Here is a 21,013-nt window from a genome sequence, read left to right on the forward strand (position 1 = left end):
AGAGATAACAAAGTAAATTGAAGCTGGTAGGTACACCATGAAATCTGTGCTATGCAGGGAGAAAAAGAAGAACAAAAATATTTTGAAGGAAATCCACTTCTGGGGAAAAGTCTGCAAAATTTACACAAAAAGCTGAGCAGAATGCCACAACTTCATAGAATTGCAGAATATCAGGTTGGAAGACACCTCAAGGATCATCTGGTCCAACCTTCCACAGCAAAAGCATGGTCTAGACAAGATGGCCCAGCACCCTGTCCAGCTGAATCTTAAAAGTGTCCAATTTTGGGGAATCCACCACTTCTCGGAGGAGATTATTCCAGTGGCTGAAAAATTTTCCACGTGTCCAATCAGAATCTCCCCAGGTGTAACTTGTTCAATAACTTTATGCTGATGCAAAACTGGGTCAGCAGCTTTTCAATATATACATTCGGCTGAAGTCTGCTAAACTCGTGAAGACCTACGCTGACTGTGTTCAGCTGATACGTAAGGTGTTCAGCATAAACAAAGAGATATTCACAACTGTGCGAGAAGCCTCAATCATGTACTTTCCCTCTATTTCTTCTTGTTGAATGCCTGACTGAACATATCCCATCTTCCGCAGCCAGACACTGAACTTTCTTATTCATACAGAATATATTGCTCCGCACGAGCGAGACACGCTGTTGGCCAACCACTCCGTATATGTCTATTCCAAGCCCTCTAGATTATAAAGACTCTGGATGCAAGATAAGTATTTACAGTGCTATTACGACATTCATTAAGAGAATGAGAGAAGGAAATGAATTAAATAAAATTAAGGGAGAGGAAAAATTTGAACAATTAAACAAACCTGATTCTCTATATAAGAGAATTGTCTATTAGCTTCCTTCTGTGTGGTCCTGCTGCCCAGCACACCTCCAAAGCTGCCAGATCCCTGAGAGGGTTTCCCAGCTGACAGGAAAAGTACACAACATTTGATTTGATTGTCATTTAACTGATTGGCATTCTTATTTGTAAGATGTTATTTATCTGGAGTTGATTTTGGAAGGGACACACTAGATTTCTTGCCAACAGACAGTACAATATTCTGAGTGCACAGACATAAGCGCGTGTTTATGGATACCCCTTATGTTGGTCATTTACTCAGTTGACAGTAAAGTTTCTATCCTTAAAAAGAACAAAATAAAATAAGAGGTAAAATAAAAGAAAACTAGACTACGCGCATGCGATAGACAAGAGTTTTTCAAATACCAACATAATTATAACATATGCAATTCCTACATGTTTAATCTCTGCTTATTGTTCAGCATGACAAAGGTATAATATGAGAAAGGTATAGAACAAAAATCGGGGGTTTGGGCCCAGAAAGAAGTCGGTAACACAAAGAGGAAAAAATGGCTAAAGATGAAAAAAAAGAAACAGCACCAACCCCTCTCCAAACTGTTATTAACATAATTTACAACAACTGCACTTACCAGTATGAACCCTGTCTTGATGGACTGCATCCAAATACATCCGCATTTCATTTGCATCTTTAAATGGTACCTTATCAATTGTCAGGAAGCTGGTATCCTTTAGTGTTAGCATCAGGCAGCACAGTTTTCTACCATTTGGTCGTAAGGTCACAGTTTTAATGTTATGGCTTAGCTGAAAACAAGAAAGAGACTGTAAACATCAATCCGTTTTTAGAAGGCCAAAATACTTACAAATTCAAACAAAACACTTCAAATAGAGAGGGTAAGAGGCACTCACACCAAAATACTTCTCCTTGCTCCATTTTGAGCAAACATTAAGCCTCACAGAATTAATGCAATTGTTGATCTTGGGAGCTGGCAGAACTGAAAAGACAGTATCACTGTATCTCAACAGTCTCTATATTCCTGGACAAGCTTTCTGAAACTTGCTTTGCTATTGAGTGTGACATTTTTGAACTTAAAGGAATAAGAGCTTCATACAGTCCCATTTAGCCGGCTGAAACTTCCACATCAAGTTTGAAATATAATTTAAGACGTGGAAAGTTTTAAATGTTAAATACAAACTTCTACTCGCTTTATAATTTGCTCTCAGGGAAGACACATTTGACATAGCTTAAAAAATTTGCTAAGAGAGTAAGTTAATAAGAAACATGCTTAGTCTACATGCAACACTATAACAATTAAGTGATGTCAAAACTCCAAGGGTTATGGTCAAGCACAAGAATTATTTTAATAAGAATTCGTGCTCCCTAGTAATGCTGCTGCTACTGTATTAAACCATTACTTAATTGTTACTTCATGCTAAGTCACCTGTAAGAACTGGCTGTTCAGTAAAGGCTCTACTATCAATGCAGGTTGAGGGTAACTCCTAAAGCAGAGGAAGGAAAAGAGTATCTCACATCTGCAGACTGCATAGAAGTTTCACAATACATACCTAAGCATACACTTATTTTCAATTCCCTTGTCCTTTTTTGCTTAATTCTACATTTGTTGCTGCTTCTTTAGCCTTGCCTGAGATCAAGCACGAGCTACACCATGACAGTCTATTGCTATATTTAATGCTTCATACAAGATTGGAAACCACAGACAAGATCATTGGGCACTACACGAGAGTAAAACACTGCCTATCAGATTGGAGTCTTCTCCTAATTTGGCCTGACCTGCATACTGCCACACTACCAATCTAAATAATGGTGATGAATTAATAGACATGAACACTGATTACACTTTACCGCCAAAGTTTCTCTATACGTTACCCTAGACCCTGTCTTGTCTCCTTCAAGTTATACACAAGTTAAAATAAAAATGAATCTTAATTTTAATTTCAATTTGTTCAGGTATGTAAAAGACTGAGATAGTAACAGGCATTCCATGTCTATCAGTGAGATTTCTTTTTTTCCATGTAGATCTATAGCTTCTTGGAATGCCAACCTAGATACAACAGCAGTTTACAAGAGAGGCTGGAAAATCATCCTCAATCAGAAACTAAGGGCTTATTTTGCTGGGAAAAGTACACTTCTGAAATACTCTGTGCTCGATCCTTGCATTTTGGGTTTCTTTTTTTTTTTTTGGGGGGGGGGGTGGGGGTGGAGTTGTTTTCTTTAAAATATAGGCTAAAAATGTCTTCAAAGACCTAAGAATTAAAAAGGGGGCTCCAAAGTTTTCATCCTCTCTTAAAACATAAAGCTCAGTGCAAAGCGACTACATTTACTTCACCATGTCAGTTCAAAAGAACCTCTTTCAACTCAAAATGCTATCATGAGAGGGCTCCATCCATACTCCCCATGCACCTGTTATGACCCAGTCAGCATCACAAAGTCTTGGGAGGTGGAAGTACCTGACATATTTCTCTTAATAGGTATCTAGCATAGAGGACAACTTAGTAAAAGCTCTAAAAAAACAGTAAAACATACCATTCGACATAAGAAATTTGATGATGCACCAGTCACTGTAGAAAGAAATGTAACCCTGATTCCATCCACATATTCCATTACAGAAAAGTAAAAAAAGGTGGCGAAATCATCCACAGTTCTCCCACAGCAACTTGTCAAAAAAAAAAGGGAACGCTACTTCTAAAGCAAAATTATCAGGAATTCATCATGCATGAAGCAGCACTCAGGAGCACTGTGACAGACTGGGGCCAGCTCACACAAACTACACTTAAGCACAAGCCTGCAGCAAGAGGCAGGCAGCTCTCCCTGCCTGCTGCTTGCTCCCATCAACACTCTTGTGCCGTTGTTTGTGCTGCTTCAAGATGAACAGGACCAGAAAGCAGATCCCACTGAAAAATAACTACTGTCCAAACAAAAATAATTGCTCTAAAGACGTGGCATTTCCTCCTCCTCTGTTTCTGTGGTCCTAGCTGCATGGTGCTGTATCATCACCTCTACCAGATCTCACATTTGGTCCTTTCCCCAAATTAATTCACATGAAAACCCTCCACTGAGCTCACAGAGATCTGACAAGTATCACAGCCAGCAGATGTGAGATGCTGGGAGCAAAACCTGCCCCTTTAGGCCATGGTTAGCTATTCTATAGACTCAGCCTCCCCACGGAACCACCTTCCGAGTCACTGTCACACCGCGGCAACACTCATCCAGGCAGAAAGGAGCGTGTGAGAACAAGCACCCAGGGAAGCTATGAGGGGATGAAGAGACCACTCTTCTCAAAAAGCAACATGCTCCAACACTGGATTAAATGAAATCTGCAGTCACGGCATCGTACATGAAAAGGCAGATGATCCTTTTCAGCAACAGAGGTAGGAACTATCCACAGCTAATGATTTTCTCACACCTTGAATCCAAGGCAGCACAGACTGACGGATTCTTTGCCGAGACTTTTCAGCAAAGTAAGACGGCAAAACCCGATCTTTCAAAAATAAAGTGAACATTTTTTTCCACTGAGTCCAGCATACAGAAATAAATGGCTCAGAAAGGTGTGGTGAACACTACTGATAAAAAACAACTGTGGCACCAAAAAGCAGAAGCTAACATTTAGATCAGTTTAGTCTGTTACAAAGTTGCTACATAAGATACAATTGTTTTTTTCCTCCACCTGCTCTTACATGTTCTAAGTATTTTTAAATCAGATAGCAATTTGTTACAGAAAAACACTCCTTTGCATTCTTTTGGTTTGGGGAATTTTGCACAAAAAGCTATGAAGACTGAGCTGAAAACAACTACAGAATGAAAAAAAGGCAACCTAGGCTGATATATTGCAAGAGAATCTTTAACAGTGACCTGCACCAGCCTCTCAGTGAGGAAACTACATTGCCTGGTATATGTAAAACCTAAAACTGTAACAATTGCTGTTCAGCAGTCTTGTATAAACAAACAAAAGGCTACAAGTATGTTAACACCATTACAGCTGGGAAAACTGCTAGTACAAAGTGTTCAGGATCTTCACCTCTAGATTCTGCAAAGGCACCAGTAACAGAAAGGTTACATGTTCCAAAACTCTGAAGGCATGAGCCACAATGCTATATACTTTGGTAACTTTTCTCTGCTTTTTGGTTCTTCCCATTCAGTGGGATCTCAACGCCGACCTTGGCAGATCCTTTAACAATACACATGAATAATTTACAGGAGAGTTATACAAAGGGATTAGTGTTCAGGAAACGAGGAACAAGAAACAGTGACAGAGGGAAGTTTGCGTGACACTTAATAGCCTTGAAGAGGACAGCTGTTCACAAAAGAGCACAATCCATGCACTACTCAAACAAAAGCCTTAATATTTGGTGTACCTGAAATGTCTTTGGAATTCCTCCAACATTGTAGTGAACCACTAGACTCACTTTGTTGTCCTTCTCCACAATTTCAAAGCTCCCTTCTTTCCATTTTGTAATCCCTGTTTGCATGCTGCGCATCCGGACAGGTCCGTGCACCTTTAGGGGAGCCATGGTTTCTCACGGAAAAGAGCTAACAAGTAAGCGCGCTCCACCTTAAAAACCTGTTAAAGAGGAGAAATTTATACCTAGGCAGCCAAATAATGGCTACAGAAAGACATAAGTGTGGCTTAAAATTTCTGTAGAAGTTCATTAGAGTGGTTTTGCTGGTATTTTTAAACCCAGTGAAGGACTGTTAGACATACGTGAAGGAAACTTAAATTAATAAAATCTGTTTGGGTGGCAACACGCTGATTCCTCACTGATGAAAGGCAAACACACCCCATCCAGGCACAGAAGCAGTTCTTGCAAATCCTTAAAGGAACTTTAACAGATTTCAGGGAAGAAAAAAAAAGAAAGATGCCTGAGGAAAAGCCAGTAAAAGGTGGAAAACAAAGTTTTGGACGCAATCTAAGAGGATAAACGAGTTTGTTTCCGATGGGGCGGGAGCCACGGTGACCTGGAGGGGCCCGGCCGGGGGTCCCCGGGGCGGCGGTGCCCGCTCCCCCCCAGCACTCTGCCCGGGAAAGCGACCGGCCCAGCGGCACGGAAACAGCCCCCCACCCCGCCGCCGGCTCCCGGTCAGCGCGGCGGGGCGCATTTTAACTAAAATCGAGAAGAAATGAATGAAGCGGCTGCTGCGCGCAGCCCGGGAAGCACCGCCGAGGAGGGTCCCCCCCCCGGGCAGCCCGCGCTCAGGCCCAGCAGCGGTGGCCTCGCTCCCCGCCTCACCCCCCCCCGCCCCGGGCAGCGCCCCGCGGCCCCGCCGCCCGCCCGGACCGGGAGGAAGGGGGTGAGGGCGGCGCGCCCCCCCGCTCCGTTGCCGCCCAGGGCCCGGCCGCTGTGAGGGGAGGCGCCGCACGGCGGGGGGGGGGGATGAGGGGGGGGGCACCCGGCCGGGCTCAATGGGGGGGGGGGGTCCGGGAAGGGGGAGGGGACCGAGCCCCGGTACCTGCGTTCCGGCGCGTCCCCAGCGCCGCTGGGCGGGCTGAGGCCCGGGGTGTTTGGGGAGGGAGAAGGGGAGGGGGGGGGGGGGGAAAGGGAGGGGGGGGCGGCGGCGGATGGCGGGAACCGGTCAGCAGCGCGAGACGCTGCGCGACGCACGCACGCACGCGCGCGCGCGCGCCCCGCTTGCGTCAGCGCGGCGGCGCCCTTCCCGGCGCGCCCTGCGGCGGCGGCGGCGGCAGCGGCGGCGGCATCGCCATTACTCCCCCCCCCCCCCACACCGCCCCGGGGCCACTACCCGCGGCGCGCATGCGCAAAGCGGCCCGATTGGCGCGCCCCCCCCCCGGCACCGCCCCGCCGGTGCCCGTGCGCATGCGCACCGCCATCGCCTCTTGGCTCCGCCCCTCTCCCAGCCTCCCTCGCGGCGGGCGGGCGGGCGGGCGCGCGGAGGCCGAGGGGCCGGGCCGGGCCTGGGTTCATGGCGGTGGCGGCAGTCGCGGTCTCGGTCTCCTGAGCCGGGCCCGGCGGCAGCACCGGCACCGCTCCCACCATGCACAGCTTGGCCACGGCCGCGGTGAGACGTGGCTCCGTGCCCCGAGCGGGGCGGGGCTGGGGACGGGACCCGGTTGCGCAGGCCGTGCGGGGAGCGGGACCGTGGGGACGCCTCGGTGGCTGACTGGGGCGGCGGGATTCCGTCGGTAGCGGGGAGGCGCTGGGCGAGCGCTTTCTTGCTCCAGCTGCTCCCCTGGGGGCTCTTCCGTGCGTCCCCGAGGTGGCCGGTCCTTCCTCTGCTGCTTACGGGGACGGGGTGGCTCGCCCAGGGGCCGGGGGGGCTTCGCTGCTGGGCTCCTGGCAGTGCTCCTTCTGCCTGGTGCGTATCATGCAGGGTTTTCCCTCTCTCCTTCCTTTTGCCCGCTGCGCTCCCTTTCTGTTCCTGGACGCCTTCTGCACGCCCGGCCACCTACTCTGTCTTCTGGGGAGCTCTTTTACTTGTGCCTTTGTCTGTAGAGGGAAATAGGAGATAGCAAAAGGTTCCTCTGGACAGCAGGCAAGTGGGAGGAAACGCAGATACTGCCTGCTTCCTCCAATACCTTGCAGTGCTGTCTGCAGTTGGTGCTTATTCTCCTTCCCCTCAGGAAGCTGCCGTGGTGGGATGGGATGCCTGGTGGTCAGGCTGATGGGGGTGGAATGGTACCTTGGCCTGGTTGGGTTAAAAAATGGAAGCTGAGTTTGAACGATGTGGTATTGCATCTTATCTCCCATCTGAGTGGGTTTGTGCCTTGGTTTTTACTTCTCCCCTTTCGCTTCTTCATCATCCCACTCAACTTGGTGCTTGTCAGGCCACACCTGGAATACTGTGTTCAGTTTTGGTCCCTGCTATACCAAAAAGATGTGGACAGGCTGGAAGGGGTCCAGAGAAGGGCCCCAAAGATGATCATACGTCTGAGAAGCCTGCCATGTGAGGAAAGTCTGGGAGAATTGGGTTCGTTCAGCCTTGAGAAGAGAAAGCTTAGGGGGGACCTTACCACCATGTTCCAGTATTTAAAGCATGCCTACAAAGAAGATGCAAGACTCCCTTTATTACAGTGAGTCATATGGAAAAGACAAGGAGTAATGTGTACAAGATACTTTTGGAGAGATTCCAATTGGAGACAAGGAAAATTTTTTCAGAGCGAGAACAATGAGCCACTGGAATAATCTCCTGGGGGAAGTGGTGGATTCCCCAACGTTGGACACTTTTGAGATTCAGCTGGACAGAGTTTGGACCAGATGATCCGTGAGGTCCCTTCCAACCTGGTATTCTGTGATTCCATGAAATGCACATTCATCATGTCTGTAAGACTTCCTGGAGTTGACTGAGTTTCTGGTGTGTATTTGGTTTGGGAGGTGTATTGCAAGACCAGCAGTTAGAGCTATTTTCAGATGAACTTAGCTCAAGGATCTGCTTGGACTAACAAGCAAACGAGTGAGTAAGGTACTTATGAGCAGGAGTTGAGAGAACTTTTTAAGTCTTGCTACTTTGTTTAAGGGCTCATGACTTTAAATTGGTTCTTGGAGTGTTGGCAAGTACTTCTGATTTAAAGGACGCTTTCTGGAGCACAGAAGGTTGTGCAAGATCATAGTGAACTCTCTTAAGCAGCATTTACATTTTTATAGCAACGTAATTCCTAGTGCTTGTCAAAATGCATGAGGGACTGTTGTATCTCCTATTAATCCTCTATCTGTGTTCTAGTCACCTCTGTATAAAAGGATTTTTTAAAAGCCAATTTTAACAAACTAATCCATTTCAGGAATAGAAATCAACTTTATTTTGGGACTCATCTGAATGTATATTTAATTTATACATAATTCACACCACCTGGTAGTTCTGTATTGAAATGTTTCCTACCACAGTCAATCAGCATGCTTAGACTAAAAGTGACAGGGAAGGGTGTTTGTGTCTAGAGATGTACTTCAGAGCCACACTGACTAGCATTACCTCTTAGGGTCATGAATTGGCTCAGGAATCCCTTCGGGTGCTGTGAGTGCTGTTGTGATAAAGCTGTGGTAGGCCAGAGCATTGATCTTTATACAGTGATGCTCGTGGCAGAGCTGACACTTCAATTTCAAACCTGAAGACAGCATAATGTGCTAGAAGCTCCAGAACAGACTAAAACCAAATAATGTAGCTGTAAATACCAGCGAGGCAGTGAAATCTCAACTCCTATCTACTAATTCACTGCTACTGAAGTTCATTGCTCATTTTGGTATTTTTGAGTTGGTGATCTATTAAAATAGTTTAAAAAGCACATGTATCCTGTTAGTCAATGTTCTGCTTTGGTTGACCAGTACTTTTACCAGTGTACCTAGCAGCAACTGCTCAATTAGGAAGAGAAAGCCAGTTGTCTAAATCTAGTTTGTTATGTGATTGTTGGAAGTGTAATGAGGCGTAGGTGTTTGAGATAATGCCTTTCTCTTGAGGAAGGTGATACAAGATCTTTTATGATGCAGAGGTGGCTAGTTTGTGCTGTATTGAGATACTGTTGGTAACTTTTGCTTTCCCTGTGTGCAAAAGAAAGTCTGCCTGGCAGAGTTCTGTCTCAGAGTGTGCAGGATTTTTGTGTAACCCTTGGGGTTGCCCAGAATTTTAGGTTTTGGAGGGAGAAGGAGGAACAGCAATAAAGTAGGAAATTAAGAAAATAAAATGCATCTTTCAATTTAAACTAAAGTGAGAGGAGCAACTGTAAAGCCTGTGAAAAGCAGTTGGTTCTGGCTAAGGCAGATACTGGACGTCATAAACATAATTGTGTGGAAAATCTACTTACTGTTCTCTAGGGATCACAAGCACATGATTGTGCTTTTAAAGGGTTGTTGTATTTAAGCTTACAGGAACTGAAACTTCCAGTGAGTCTAGAAAAATAGATGGAAGCTTTAGATAACACAATTACAACAACATTATTGCTAGACTGCTTGTCACTCTACCATCCCAAATAAAAACAAATGAGTTCAGTTCATTCTCCCTCTCTTTCTGAGCTCCAGTGTAGGAGTTGCCATTGGCATTGCACTCCCAGCTGTAAAAGCGTGATACATTTGTCAGGATTACTGTGATTACAGGATTAGTGTGAGGTTCTGGGGGGAAAAAAAAAAAAAAATTAATAGAGGATAGGAGGAAAGATGAACAGATAAAAATGTATTTGAGCCCTAGATTATAGGGTTTGATAACAGCACAACTGGCTTCTATATAGACATTTAAGTTAAATAATATGGTGGAAGTGTCTGGGGGAGAGAGAAATCCCAGAGCTGGGGAAGAATCTGTTTGGACTTGACTATGGGTATAAATGTGGATGAATGGAGGAGGGAAACCTTGGCAGAAACAGAAAGCTCTGGAGATGTCTGCCAAAGGTTAAGAAGTCTCCCTTCACCCCTCCTGCAGTCCTGGGAGCCTCTGGCATATGGCTTCAGGTTTGGTTCCAGCCACTTTCAGTTCCTAAACTCTGTATTCTCTTCAGTGCCTCAGTGATGAAATGCTTAGTAGTAGCATTGCTGTCAGTGCAGTACAGGCAGTGCTCACATCTGTTGTGGTAAGCGAATAAAGAGTTTCAGTCTGGGTTCAAAAAAAAAAAAAAAAAAACCAAAAACAAAAAACCAACACAGTCTGTCCTCTGTTCCCAGCCGTGATTGCCGCACACTTGGGGATGCTGAGCTGGTTGCATGCAGGCTCACCCAGCAGCAGCAGTGTACAAACAAGGCTGCGCTCTGCTTGAATAGTAAACATTGCAGCAGAATGTTTGAATCAGTTCTGAACTGACTTTTGGAAGTGTTTGCACAGGAGGTTTTAATGCTGATGTTTGTCTTCCTCAGAATTTTGTATCTGAATCACCAGAGTGTCTACTTGGGAAGCCTACTGAGCATTTGCACCTTGAGTGCTTGTGCCAGCTGAGTCATGAGACAAACTTTAATTGAAAGACTTGCACCTTGCCCTCTTCACAGAAACTATGCTACAGTTCCACAGTCCCTGTTTCTCTTCCTTTCCTTCCCAGCCCTCTGTCATTTTTTTTTTTGCTTGAAAACTTGTTGGCCTTGATGCTGTTTTTTCCCTGCTATTCTGAGAAAGGCAGAAGGGAAATCCTGCATTTCTTCTAAGTGGTAGAAAAATGTGCCTTGACTGTGAATGCAGATCTACCCCTCTCTGGGTTTATTTTGAACAGGAATTTTTGCACAAAATCAGTCTTGATAAATTTCCTTTTAGCTCCATGCATGTAAACAAGATATGTGGGATGAATATGAGATGTCTCTAACAGCAGGTGTTACTGACTGTGGATGGTGTCATGCTGATGTTGGAGTAGTGAGAATTTCTCTAGTATTTGTGTGAATATTTTTCTAGTGTATGTTGGGTGAATCCCACTGACAGGTTCCAATGTCATAGCCATTTTTGGAGAGAAAAAGGGTGGCACCTGCTTTTGAATTTGTGGAACCTTGCACTTAAAGCGTGAAATGAATGCATGCTAAATGCAGGTGGAGCAAATGATAGTTGGCTAAAGTATGTGTGACCTCCCTGGGAACTCTGCTGGCAGAGACAGGCAGCAGCATGGCTCCCTTATTGCTGAATGAAGTTATAAGGTACTACTTGACAGGTGGATTAAGAGAGACTGTCCTAAGTCAGGCCAGAAAGTAAAACCTTTGTATTTCAGATAGGTGAAATAACAAGACTAATCTAAGGAAGGGATCCATATCCAGAGCATCTTAATGCAGCTTTAGTTCCTCCCTCCTCTAGTCAGGAGTTTCTTGAGCACTTTTTTGCTTATCTGCCAGGTTGCGGGAAGGGTGAGTGAGACTGGAATAAAATGTTTGGACTGAAGTTTTCTTGTCTCCCTCCCAGCCCGTGCCAACAGCGCTGGCTCAGGTTGACCGTGAGAAGATCTACCAGTGGATCAATGAGCTGTCCAGCCCCGAGACACGGGAGAATGCGCTGCTGGAGCTGAGCAAGAAGCGTGAGTCTGTGCCTGACCTCGCCCCGATGCTGTGGCACTCCTTTGGTACGATCGCAGCGCTCCTTCAGGTGGGTGGGACCGGCGGCATCTTTATTCCATGGTGCAGCACCAGCACATTGCAGAGTTTGTGTGTCTGTGGGGCAGATCTGGGGAGGCACTGATAGGGTCCCTTATTGCAGTTGCTGGGAGTATGATGGATGCCAGATCATGTGGTGAGGAGAGCTGATGTGGGAAGCCCATTTGACATTAATCATCACTAGCAAGTCATTGTGTGCACACACTATAAGATTTCTAATTAGCTTGCGTATCTGCATAGGGGAACAGGCAAGTTCTTGGCTGTATGAGCTCCCTGTAGATCACGTTCTGCTTATTTTCATACAATGTCATAGCAGAACCACAACAGTCTTACTCCCAACATCTCTGGTTTGATTTATTTTGCATGAGCTTGAGCACTTCCAGGTCAGAAGGTTGCCCCTGCAGGGAGCCTGCTGGAAGGGCAGCGTAGGAATGCTGCTCACTGCTCCAAAGATCCTTGCGAGGGAAAGTACCTGCATTTCATGTGAAACGGAGCGGCTCAGCTCATCTCTGGGCAAACTACTCTACAGCTGATGACTGGCTATCTCCCAGTGCCAAATCTAGTCATTTATTTCATAGATGGAAAGAGTGCAGGATTGGCAATGTCAAACTGTTCTTGGAGTGGCCCTGAGACAAGTGAAGAAAATTAGAAGGGAGCTATAGTTGGAAGCTGGCAGACTTCTGAATCGGATTTCTCGCCATCAGCTACTTCCCCTGCATTGAGTTAGAAGAGTACCAGCAGATACAGTATGAATAGAGTGGGTGTGCTTTGCCTCTAGGCAGGAGAACAACACTCCTCTTCGATCTGGAAGTTCAAAACAAAGAAGTCCCTACACTAGTAAAGAGACAGGAAATCAAATGAACCCTTTTTTACTGAAATTAAGGTTTGAATGTGTTCCTGTGACTCCTTGTCAAATTGACTCTGACCCAGCTCTGCCCTTGCCTGGGCAGTGTGGTGGCTGCCATGTAACTTGAAAATGATGGTTGGTAAAAGCAGGATGTCATCTCCTATCACCATAGTTCCCTGCTGGGCAAGTGCTTCGGTGCAGCTTTCTGATGTTTTTCTCCTTTAACTTTTCATCATCTGTTAATTTTTAGGAAATTGTAAATATTTATCCATCCATCAACCCTCCGACTTTGACAGCCCATCAGTCCAACAGAGTCTGCAATGCTTTGGCTCTGCTACAGTGTGTTGCATCGCACCCTGAAACAAGGTAAGCATTTTCAAGTGCATGAGTTTTCTGAGGTGTTGATGTTGACAGCTCAGCCTGTCTGTTTGACTCCAGATGCACGTAAGGTCCTTTCTTCTTTTTTACCAAGAGAAGCGGAACAGAGGACAGAGCTGGAAGATAGACAGCTGCCTGCTGCTTTCACTTGCTTGCATGGATTATCAAGACAACAGCTTTATGGTGTTCCTAAATGCATCGCATTTCCTGGATCATCCTGAGATCCTGCAAATTCCCAAAACGTTGAGTTGTGGCAGCTCCTGGGAGCTCAGCCAGAGATGTGGGTGCCTTTGTGCTGAGTGCAGGATCCTTGTTTTTAATGAGCTTATAGTTATTTAGACCAGCAGCTTACCGTTATTTAGACCAGCTGTCCAAAGGGTGAAATGAGCAGAACTGTACTTCCCATAGAGACTTTGTGTGGCAAAGTAGCAGTAGCAGAGCCCTGTCTGGAGTCCTCAGCCAGTGCCTGACTTCAGTTTTTTTCAATCTGTGTCCTCACATGTCAGCACAGGAAAAGATGATGTTGGTTTAGCCAAAATCAGTAGCTAAAACTCAGAAGAAAACTACTCAGAGATCCATAATCTCATGCTTCTTTTCCTGCTGAGAAGGAAATGATGCATAACTAAAGTTGTTTTTCAGCTGCTGCAAAGCAGTGTTAAACAGCAACCCTCCATGAGATGATATCCTAAGAAATAAGGTAGTTTTACACCACACATCTTTGTATTTAAAGTTTGAAAGCTGAAAACAGAGGAAAAATGTTGGATGATTGTGCAGAGAGCTTCCCTCTGCTAGCAGAGCAATCTCTGGGTTTCTCCCAGCAGTCTGTATTTCTCACGATTATCAGAAGGCAGAGTGAAGACTCTTGGGGAAAGGTGGTTGTGCACATTTAAACTGTGGTAATGCCTAGAGATCAAGCAGTGTGGATTTTTGTCATGCAGAAGCATTGCACATGAATTGTGGCTGACCGTTCCTGCACATGGGAGCCTTCAAGGTGAAATGCAACAGTGAATGTACAAAGCAGAGGGTCTGGGTGGCAGAAAGCGGTAATAAAACCAACAGGACGTGCTCTGGTCCTGGTCAGCTGGAAGCAGCAATGCATGTAACTGAAAGTTTAGGTGTTAGGTTTTTGCCCAGTGCAGAATTTACTTCATACCTTTCCATTAGAGAACAACCTGTTACCCTCTTTTGTGGAGCAGCAGCAGCAGTGGTGTCTGTCAGGAACAGTCTGAGGCTCTGCATGGTAATGCTGGGTTGCATGCTCACTTTGTTTTCCTTGTCTCTCACACTGGGTGTTCTCTTTTTCTTACAGGTCAGCTTTTCTGGCAGCTCATATTCCTCTCTTCCTGTACCCCTTCTTGCACACAGTGAGCAAGACACGTCCGTTTGAGTACCTGCGGCTCACGAGCCTTGGCGTGATTGGTAAGCAGCCACACTAATGCTGGAGCACTAGTTTCTCAGCAGGTTGGATGCAGTTCATGCTGAGACCTGCGCAACCAAAATCACAGGTCTCTTCTTATTGGGATCTTCTGAATCTGGTAGTATTAACAGGAGGAACTGCTCCTTTTCCATCAGTTGTAGAGGCAGGTTCCTCTTTGTGTGTAGGAACTGGGCTTGTCACTAATAAGAAAACACTGAAGTCTGGGTGCTTTGCCAAAAATATGATTCCAGTGAGTACAAGCACCTGCAGACTTGTTGTGCCTTCACCCTCAGCCCAGATAGCTAGACACTGGCATGGGTGGGTGCAGACTGGGCTTTCTTTGGGTTTTTGTCATTGACTGGCTTGGGTATATTTGCCCTGTCTTCCACTTATCCTGTTTGTTGGTTTTTTTGTTTTTTTTTTTTTTTCTTTCTGCCCAAAACATTTATCTCTGTGTGTAAAGTAAGAGAGTCATAAAATGCACTTTTTATTCCCAGATGTTGCTCTGTGTGTGACATGATCCTTTTGTGTTTGTGTTACCACTCGGGGACAGCCAAGAATGCATCCCCTTTCTGAGAAATAAACCACCCCCAAACCCAGCTTGATTACTTTTATGCTGCCAAAATGATTTCTTCTCCAGCTGTGTGCTGCAACATATTTAGGGTGACAGTTGCTCTGCCTGCTATTCAGACTTAATGATTCCTGGGGAGGACACAGCACAGGCCCTCTTTGAAAGGTGAGAGTTTTTTTGAAAAAATCATTTATTGATTTTGGGGTTTTGTTTTTCCTTCAAGGGGCCTTGGTGAAAACTGATGAGCAAGAAGTGATAAATTTCTTATTGACAACAGAAATTATCCCCCTGTGCTTACGCATTATGGAGTCTGGCAGTGAACTCTCCAAAACGGTACCTACTCTTTTTGTCTTAATTAAGAGTTCTTGTTGCTTATCTCTGACTGACCAGGCAGCCAGTAACCTTCAGAGTTGGCTTGTGTCCTGTTGCAAATGCTGGGGCAACTCTGGGTGGCGTTTTTACCTCCTCAGAAAACAAACAAACTGAAACTGCCAAACTAAGCTGGAGTTCCTGAGCCTGGTAGTTTTGCTGGGAAAGATCTTGCTGCTCTCAACACCCGTTCCCTCCTTTGCAGCCCTGCAGAGTAACTTTCAGGGCTGAGCTGGATCGGCTTTCCTTCGCTTGAGAGAACAAGCGCTGTAGCTATGCAGCACGGAGGTTGGGTGGCAGCTGTTAGTGGTGGTGGTGGGAATGTTCACCGTACTGGACCAGTTTTTCTTCTCTGATCAGGGGCCTCTTTCCCCCATGAACTCAGATCTGTGGTCAGACTGGTCTGATGACCCAGGTAGGCTAGCCACAGGTATCTGTGTGCACTTCTCTGGTGAAGCTTGCTGACATAGCTGGCTGAGGTTCTTCCAGAAAGTCACTTGTCTCATGATGAATGCTCAAGATGAAAACCAAAATCAGCTTGCCGTCTAGATGGCAGGGCCAAGGGACAGATCCTTTTCCTGCTTCTTGCTCTGTGATCAGAGTAGTGTGGCTATAATCCTGAGGCTGTCCTGAGTGGTCCCGCAGTAGTTGTCTTACGCAACCTGCATCCAGTCATCTTGTATACACTGCTTTGTGTCCATCTCTTTTCTTTAGCCTGAGATGCCAAGCATTGTGTAGTGACCTGCATTTTCTTTTGGCTTTAAACTTTTACCGAGTAAAGCATCTGCTGCCTGCTGAAAAGCTTTTCAGCTCTGGGACTCCTTGAAAAGAACACAGCACAAAGGCTCTCCCTTTTCAGGATAGGTAAGTTGTTTACGTGCTTTCTCTTTTGCTTTCTCCCCATTCTAGGTTGCTACATTTATTCTTCAGAAAATCCTCCTGGATGACACGGGGCTGGCATATATCTGTCAGACTTATGAGAGGTTTTCCCATGTTGCCATGATACTGGTAAGATTATGTTTTCTGGCCTGGAAGGCCGTCCTCTTTTTTTTGCCTTTTGAACATGGCTTCTACTAGCTGCTGTTTATGACTCTAATTCTTCTGTCGGAACCCAGAGCAGACAATTTTTGTCCATCTCTGTCCACTGTGAAGGAGGAGTTCAGGTATTCATAATTTGTTCCTCCCAGGAGTGATAGCCCCAACTTGAGTTTTATTATCTTTGAGCTCGCCGCGGAGAATACGTCTGCCCTGGAATGGCTGTTGTTCTGCTTTTGTGCTTGGTTGGTTGGCTGTTTGCTTTTTAAAGAGCAGTCTCAGGAGATGAAAATGCAGCATTAAGTTAAGCGCTTTGCAATGCTGGTTCTGTGCCTAAATGCCAATGCTTTCATTGGGAATATTTATTTGTCTCTGTTTTCCCAAATGTAAAGAAAACATTACCTCCTAATTCACCCACAAACAGAAAAATGTGAACGATTGTGAGCTGATGTCCATAATATCCCATGTGACGTGATTTTTGCATTCAGTAAAAGGATCAGCTTTGGTGAAAGTACATCTGGCTTGGGGGCAAAGTGAAAGATGCAATTAGAAACCCTGGGGGAGGGGAGGGAAGGAGACCAAGGAAGAATCCATGGCTGAGAAGGGTACAAACACGGAAGGATGTGGGTGTGTAAAGCTGTGTTGTTATGGAAGAAATTCTAGCTGTAGTGTAATCCCACCATTGGGCAAAGCACTGACATGATTAATATTCCATAGTGCTATGGAGAAAGATGAAAATGTTCGTAGATATTTCTGTTCTTTACCTCAAAATTGGGATAGTGTTCTCCTGTCTCATGAGGGTGATGATTTACTTCCTTGTCTGCTGATAACAGAGTTAGTTATGCAAGTATTAAATGCTTTTAAAAGAGCAAATTAGTATTTCCCATCCAGGAGCTGTCTGAGGAGCTCCCTGACTTGTTCTTTATTTTGAAAAAATATTGGTATGCTGGGGAATTGCTGAGAACAGGAAGTTTGCAAAAGGGCAGGTGAGGGGGACCTGCTAATTGCTAACTACCTCCATGTCCAAATACAGGTGAATTTGGCTAATGAGGAAAATGGTTAGTGCTAGCCAATGGAGTTTTACAGGAAAAAACCCCAACTTGTCGGGCAGATCTTATTGACTCCTAAATATGAGGAAGTAGATTGTTAAAACTCCTCCAAAGCAGGCGTGTGAAGATACCCACGCTGTTCGCTGGGCTGTGTGCATTCAAAGGTGCAACCATGTGCAAAGTCCTACACAGTGTGAGGAGTGGAGGCTGCGCTAGGGAGATCTGCCCTGGTCTTGCTTCCCAGTAACGGCTTAATGAGGAACGTAGCAGAAGGAAAATACAACTCCTGGGTGCATGACAAGACCAGATGTGGATCTTCCTATATGTGGTGTGGGTGAGCCCAGTCCTTTGGCCTGGCTTCCCAGGCTGTTGTTAATGTTTTAAAAGGGTGTTGCATCGAAGGCAGCACGGATGAGAACAGGGAGTGTTGCAGAGCTTGGGAACAGACCTCTCGGGGTGACTCAGCCTGAGCGTATCAAAGTGTGTGGGATACGTTCGCCGTCCCGCACCAGGGGGAAACCCCAGGCTTTCTTTAATCTAGCAGAGTGTCGGACCTCTAAGCAGTCCTGGGGAGGTAAAAAACAAATAGAGATGAGACCAGCTTTCTCTGAGCTGCTGGGAGAATCCTTTCCAAGTCGACAGCTAGCTGCTCTTCTCAAAGGCATCTTGGCAAGCCGAGTGCTGGGCTCCATGCAGGGGTACCTAGATGAAAGGTGATGGGCTGTGATGTGTAGGAAGCCCGAGTGATTTAATGGTCTTTCCCAGTGTTTGCTGATTGTGTAGCTGTTCTTACAAAGACTAACTGGTGGCCTCTGTCAAACAGGGTAAAATGGTCCTGCAGCTCTCCAAGGAGCCGTCGGCACGGCTACTGAAACATGTGGTTCGCTGCTACCTTCGCCTTTCTGATAACCCCAGGTAAACATTTTAGGAGTTTGGGCAGGGGCTTCTCCCACTCCCTTGGAAGCGCTGTTCTTGTCCACAGTGCCCACACAGGGAGAGTCGAGTTTCCTCACCTGTCCTTACATCGGCCTTAGCTCAGTGCAGAAAATGGGCGGGTTTTTTGGTTGGTTTGTGTTTTCTGTTGCTGGTCCCGGGAGCTTTTATGGTACGTGAGAGAAAGAGTGACTCTTTGGGGCTTGTGCAGATTCAAGCTGTGCAGGTTACGACTGCCTGAGCTCAAATGTAGCTTGAACTAGGTATGAGAGAGGGGTGGAGGTGGAAGGTACGCCATGCTCTCCCTTTTCTGCGTCATATGTGCTGTTAGCAGTAGAAGCTGATAGATGAAGCTCAGCTGAGAGAATACAAACTGATTTCCTGCTGATCAGCGGCTCTGCCTGAAGCTGCTGGGTATGTGTTTGTTGTCTCAGCCTCTCCTGGCATCGCACTGCTCTTGACTGACGGGTGTCAGGGCACAGGGGTTGGTTCGGTGGGGTTTAGCGTGAGGGACGGGCGCTGTGCTGGCTGGCTGAGCGCCACGTGCTGCGGTGCTGCTGTTGGGTGCTGTCCTTGGCTGGCCCCGGCCGGGGAGCCCCCCAGGCAAAGGAGCGCCGGGTCCCTGGTGGGGTTTGCTCCCCTCTTGCCCCTGTGAGTTTATTTGTTGGCCCCCGTTTCTTGTCTCTTGATGTAGGGCACGTGAAGCTCTCAGGCAGTGCCTTCCTGACCAACTGAAGGACACCACCTTCGCCCAGGTCCTGAAGGATGACACCACCACGAAGCGCTGGCTGGCTCAGCTCGTCAAGAACCTGCAAGAGGGTCAAGTCACTGACCCACGGGGTATCCCTCTTCCTCCGCAATGACTGCTGGGGGAGGTAGGGGACCGGGGAAGAAACAGCTCAGGTTTACAAAGAACCGGGAACAGGTGACCTCTTCCGCAGCAAACTGGGCACGCCAGCTGGCTGCTGGCCTGTCGGACCATCCCGCCCAGCCAAGGGGCTGGTCTGCAGCAATGCAGCATGCCTCTGGGGATCGCAACACCAGCAAATGCTGATACTACAGCTTAAAAAAAAAAAAAAAAAATATTGGGAAGAAAAAAAAAAAAAAAAAAAATCAATAAAAACGATCTGTAAGGATCCCCATCTTTCCAGGAGGCTTGGCTGGCATCTCTCCCCCCACGGCCAGGCGGGGGCTGGTGCGGATGTCCGCTCCTTCCAGCTAACGCAGCCTCCGCCCAGGCGGTGCGTGACACGGGGCGCGTGCGCCGTGTCCCTCCAGTTCCTTGTCACTTCTTGTTTACGTGTCTGTTTAGATGAGTGAGCTGAATAAAAGCCGATCAAGTTGGTTTAGCCCCTCTTAAGACCGCTACTCAGCTGCAGGTAGCCCAGGGACAGCTTTCTTCCCCGCCAGCACATCCTTGCTCCTGGCTCTGCACCCGGCTGGCGCAACGAGCTTCTCTCTTCCTTTCCTTTGGTGTGGAGGCTGTGGCTGGAGCTGGGCCACCGCGGTGCTTGCCCCAAGAAGGGGGGGGTGGGGGGGGGGGTTGGATTACTTACGATGAGCCCACACATCATAAGCGTGCTTCCTCTGGGGGAGGAGAAGACAGCAGGACTGTGGCTCTTGTGCTGTAAATAGCATGCTCCCGCAGCTAACCAGCGGCCTGAGGCTGATGTGTGCTGGCCTCCCATCTAGCCCAGCTCTCGCCCAGCGGGGCTGCGGGCTGGCTCATCAAACAGAGCTCGGCGTTAGGAAACCTGCCTGGTGCTGGGCAGGCCACTGGCCGATCGTCCCCTGCCGCGGGAGAGCTGGGAGCGACATCCTGCGGGCTCCAGGTACGCCGGCTTCCGCGCCCGCTGCTGCCTGCCAGGCGCCTCTCAGTCCTGGCTCCCCTCCTCTCCCCCCCCCCCCCCCCCCCTCCAGCTCATCTCTGCCAGCCGGGTGCATCCAGTTCAGCTTTCAAACCTGCCTTGGCGTCTGTCTTGGCCCCACCGCAATTAAACTGGACCAGCAGCCTCTTACCTGCCTTCCCTGCGCCCAGGGGTCAGTGTGGCCGCAGCGGGTGCTCTCGGACGCAGCCGAGGAGCTCCCGGGCTCTGCTGCAGGGGGAGCCTGCTCTGCCCGCTCTTGGCTGCAGGCAAGCCTGGGCAGCTACTCGATTTCTCCCCCCCCCCTCCTCCTCTATCCCATTTTGCTGATCATCTGCAGCGTCGTGCCAACAGTGTCTTAAATCCCATCTCGTTTCCCTTCCCTCCTCCCCTCGCAGCCTTGCGTAACCAGGGCGAGAGCACAGCCACTTCCTTGCCCCCGGGGTCCCATTTTATAACCATCGCTGCCTTTTCCTTCTCATCAACCCTGACCTTGACAGGGTGTGAAAATGCTTCTGTTTAGTTTGGTTGTTTTGTTTGTTTGTTTGGTTTTTTGTAAGTTCAGATTAATAAACAATAAAACCCCAGTCAGCACACATTGCTCCCAATTTGTTCTCTTGAGGAGGGCGAGGGGGGTGGATTTATTGCAGGTGGGAGAAAGGGGGGGGGGGGCCTGCCAGCTTGGGGATGTGAGCTGGGGAGAGCGCGTAGCCTTTCCCC

The 21,013-nt window shown here is 47.3% G+C and overlaps 2 protein-coding genes across 3 annotated transcripts in view; one reads left to right on the forward strand and one right to left on the reverse strand.

Moving 5' to 3' along the window:
- USP37 (ubiquitin specific peptidase 37) overlaps nt 1-6,461 on the reverse strand; it is a 38,000-nt gene extending 31,539 nt beyond the window's left edge. The window contains exons 1-4 of the mRNA XM_032984837.2: nt 6,290-6,461; nt 5,197-5,402; nt 1,455-1,626; nt 830-930 (exon numbers count right to left, since the gene is read on the reverse strand). Coding sequence (XP_032840728.1) covers nt 830-930; nt 1,455-1,626; nt 5,197-5,352 — 429 coding nt within the window. The 5' untranslated portion in view covers nt 5,353-5,402; nt 6,290-6,461. The remainder of the gene's footprint in view (nt 1-829; nt 931-1,454; nt 1,627-5,196; nt 5,403-6,289) is intronic.
- Nucleotides 6,462-6,681: 220 nt separating this feature from the next.
- CNOT9 (CCR4-NOT transcription complex subunit 9) lies at nt 6,682-20,889 on the forward strand. 2 transcript variants are annotated; one of them, XM_032985310.2, is made up of 8 exons: nt 6,682-6,856; nt 11,642-11,821; nt 12,927-13,042; nt 14,364-14,473; nt 15,266-15,375; nt 16,321-16,419; nt 18,319-18,410; nt 19,117-20,889. In XM_032985310.2, the coding sequence occupies exons 1-8, from the start codon at nt 6,833-6,835 to the stop codon at nt 19,289-19,291; spliced, it is 906 nt and encodes a 301-aa protein (XP_032841201.1). In that variant the 5' UTR covers nt 6,682-6,832; the 3' UTR covers nt 19,292-20,889. The 2 variants fall into 2 exon arrangements, with proteins under 2 accessions (XP_032841201.1, XP_032841209.1); XM_032985318.2 differs by having other exon boundaries at nt 6,683-6,856; nt 19,123-20,889.
- Nucleotides 20,890-21,013: the final 124 nt, after the last annotated feature.

The sequence above is a fragment of the Tyto alba genome, unplaced genomic scaffold (assembly GCF_018691265.1).
Source record: "Tyto alba isolate M040663 unplaced genomic scaffold, T.alba_DEE_v4.0 Super-Scaffold_7, whole genome shotgun sequence".
NCBI lineage: Eukaryota > Metazoa > Chordata > Aves > Strigiformes > Tytonidae > Tyto > Tyto alba.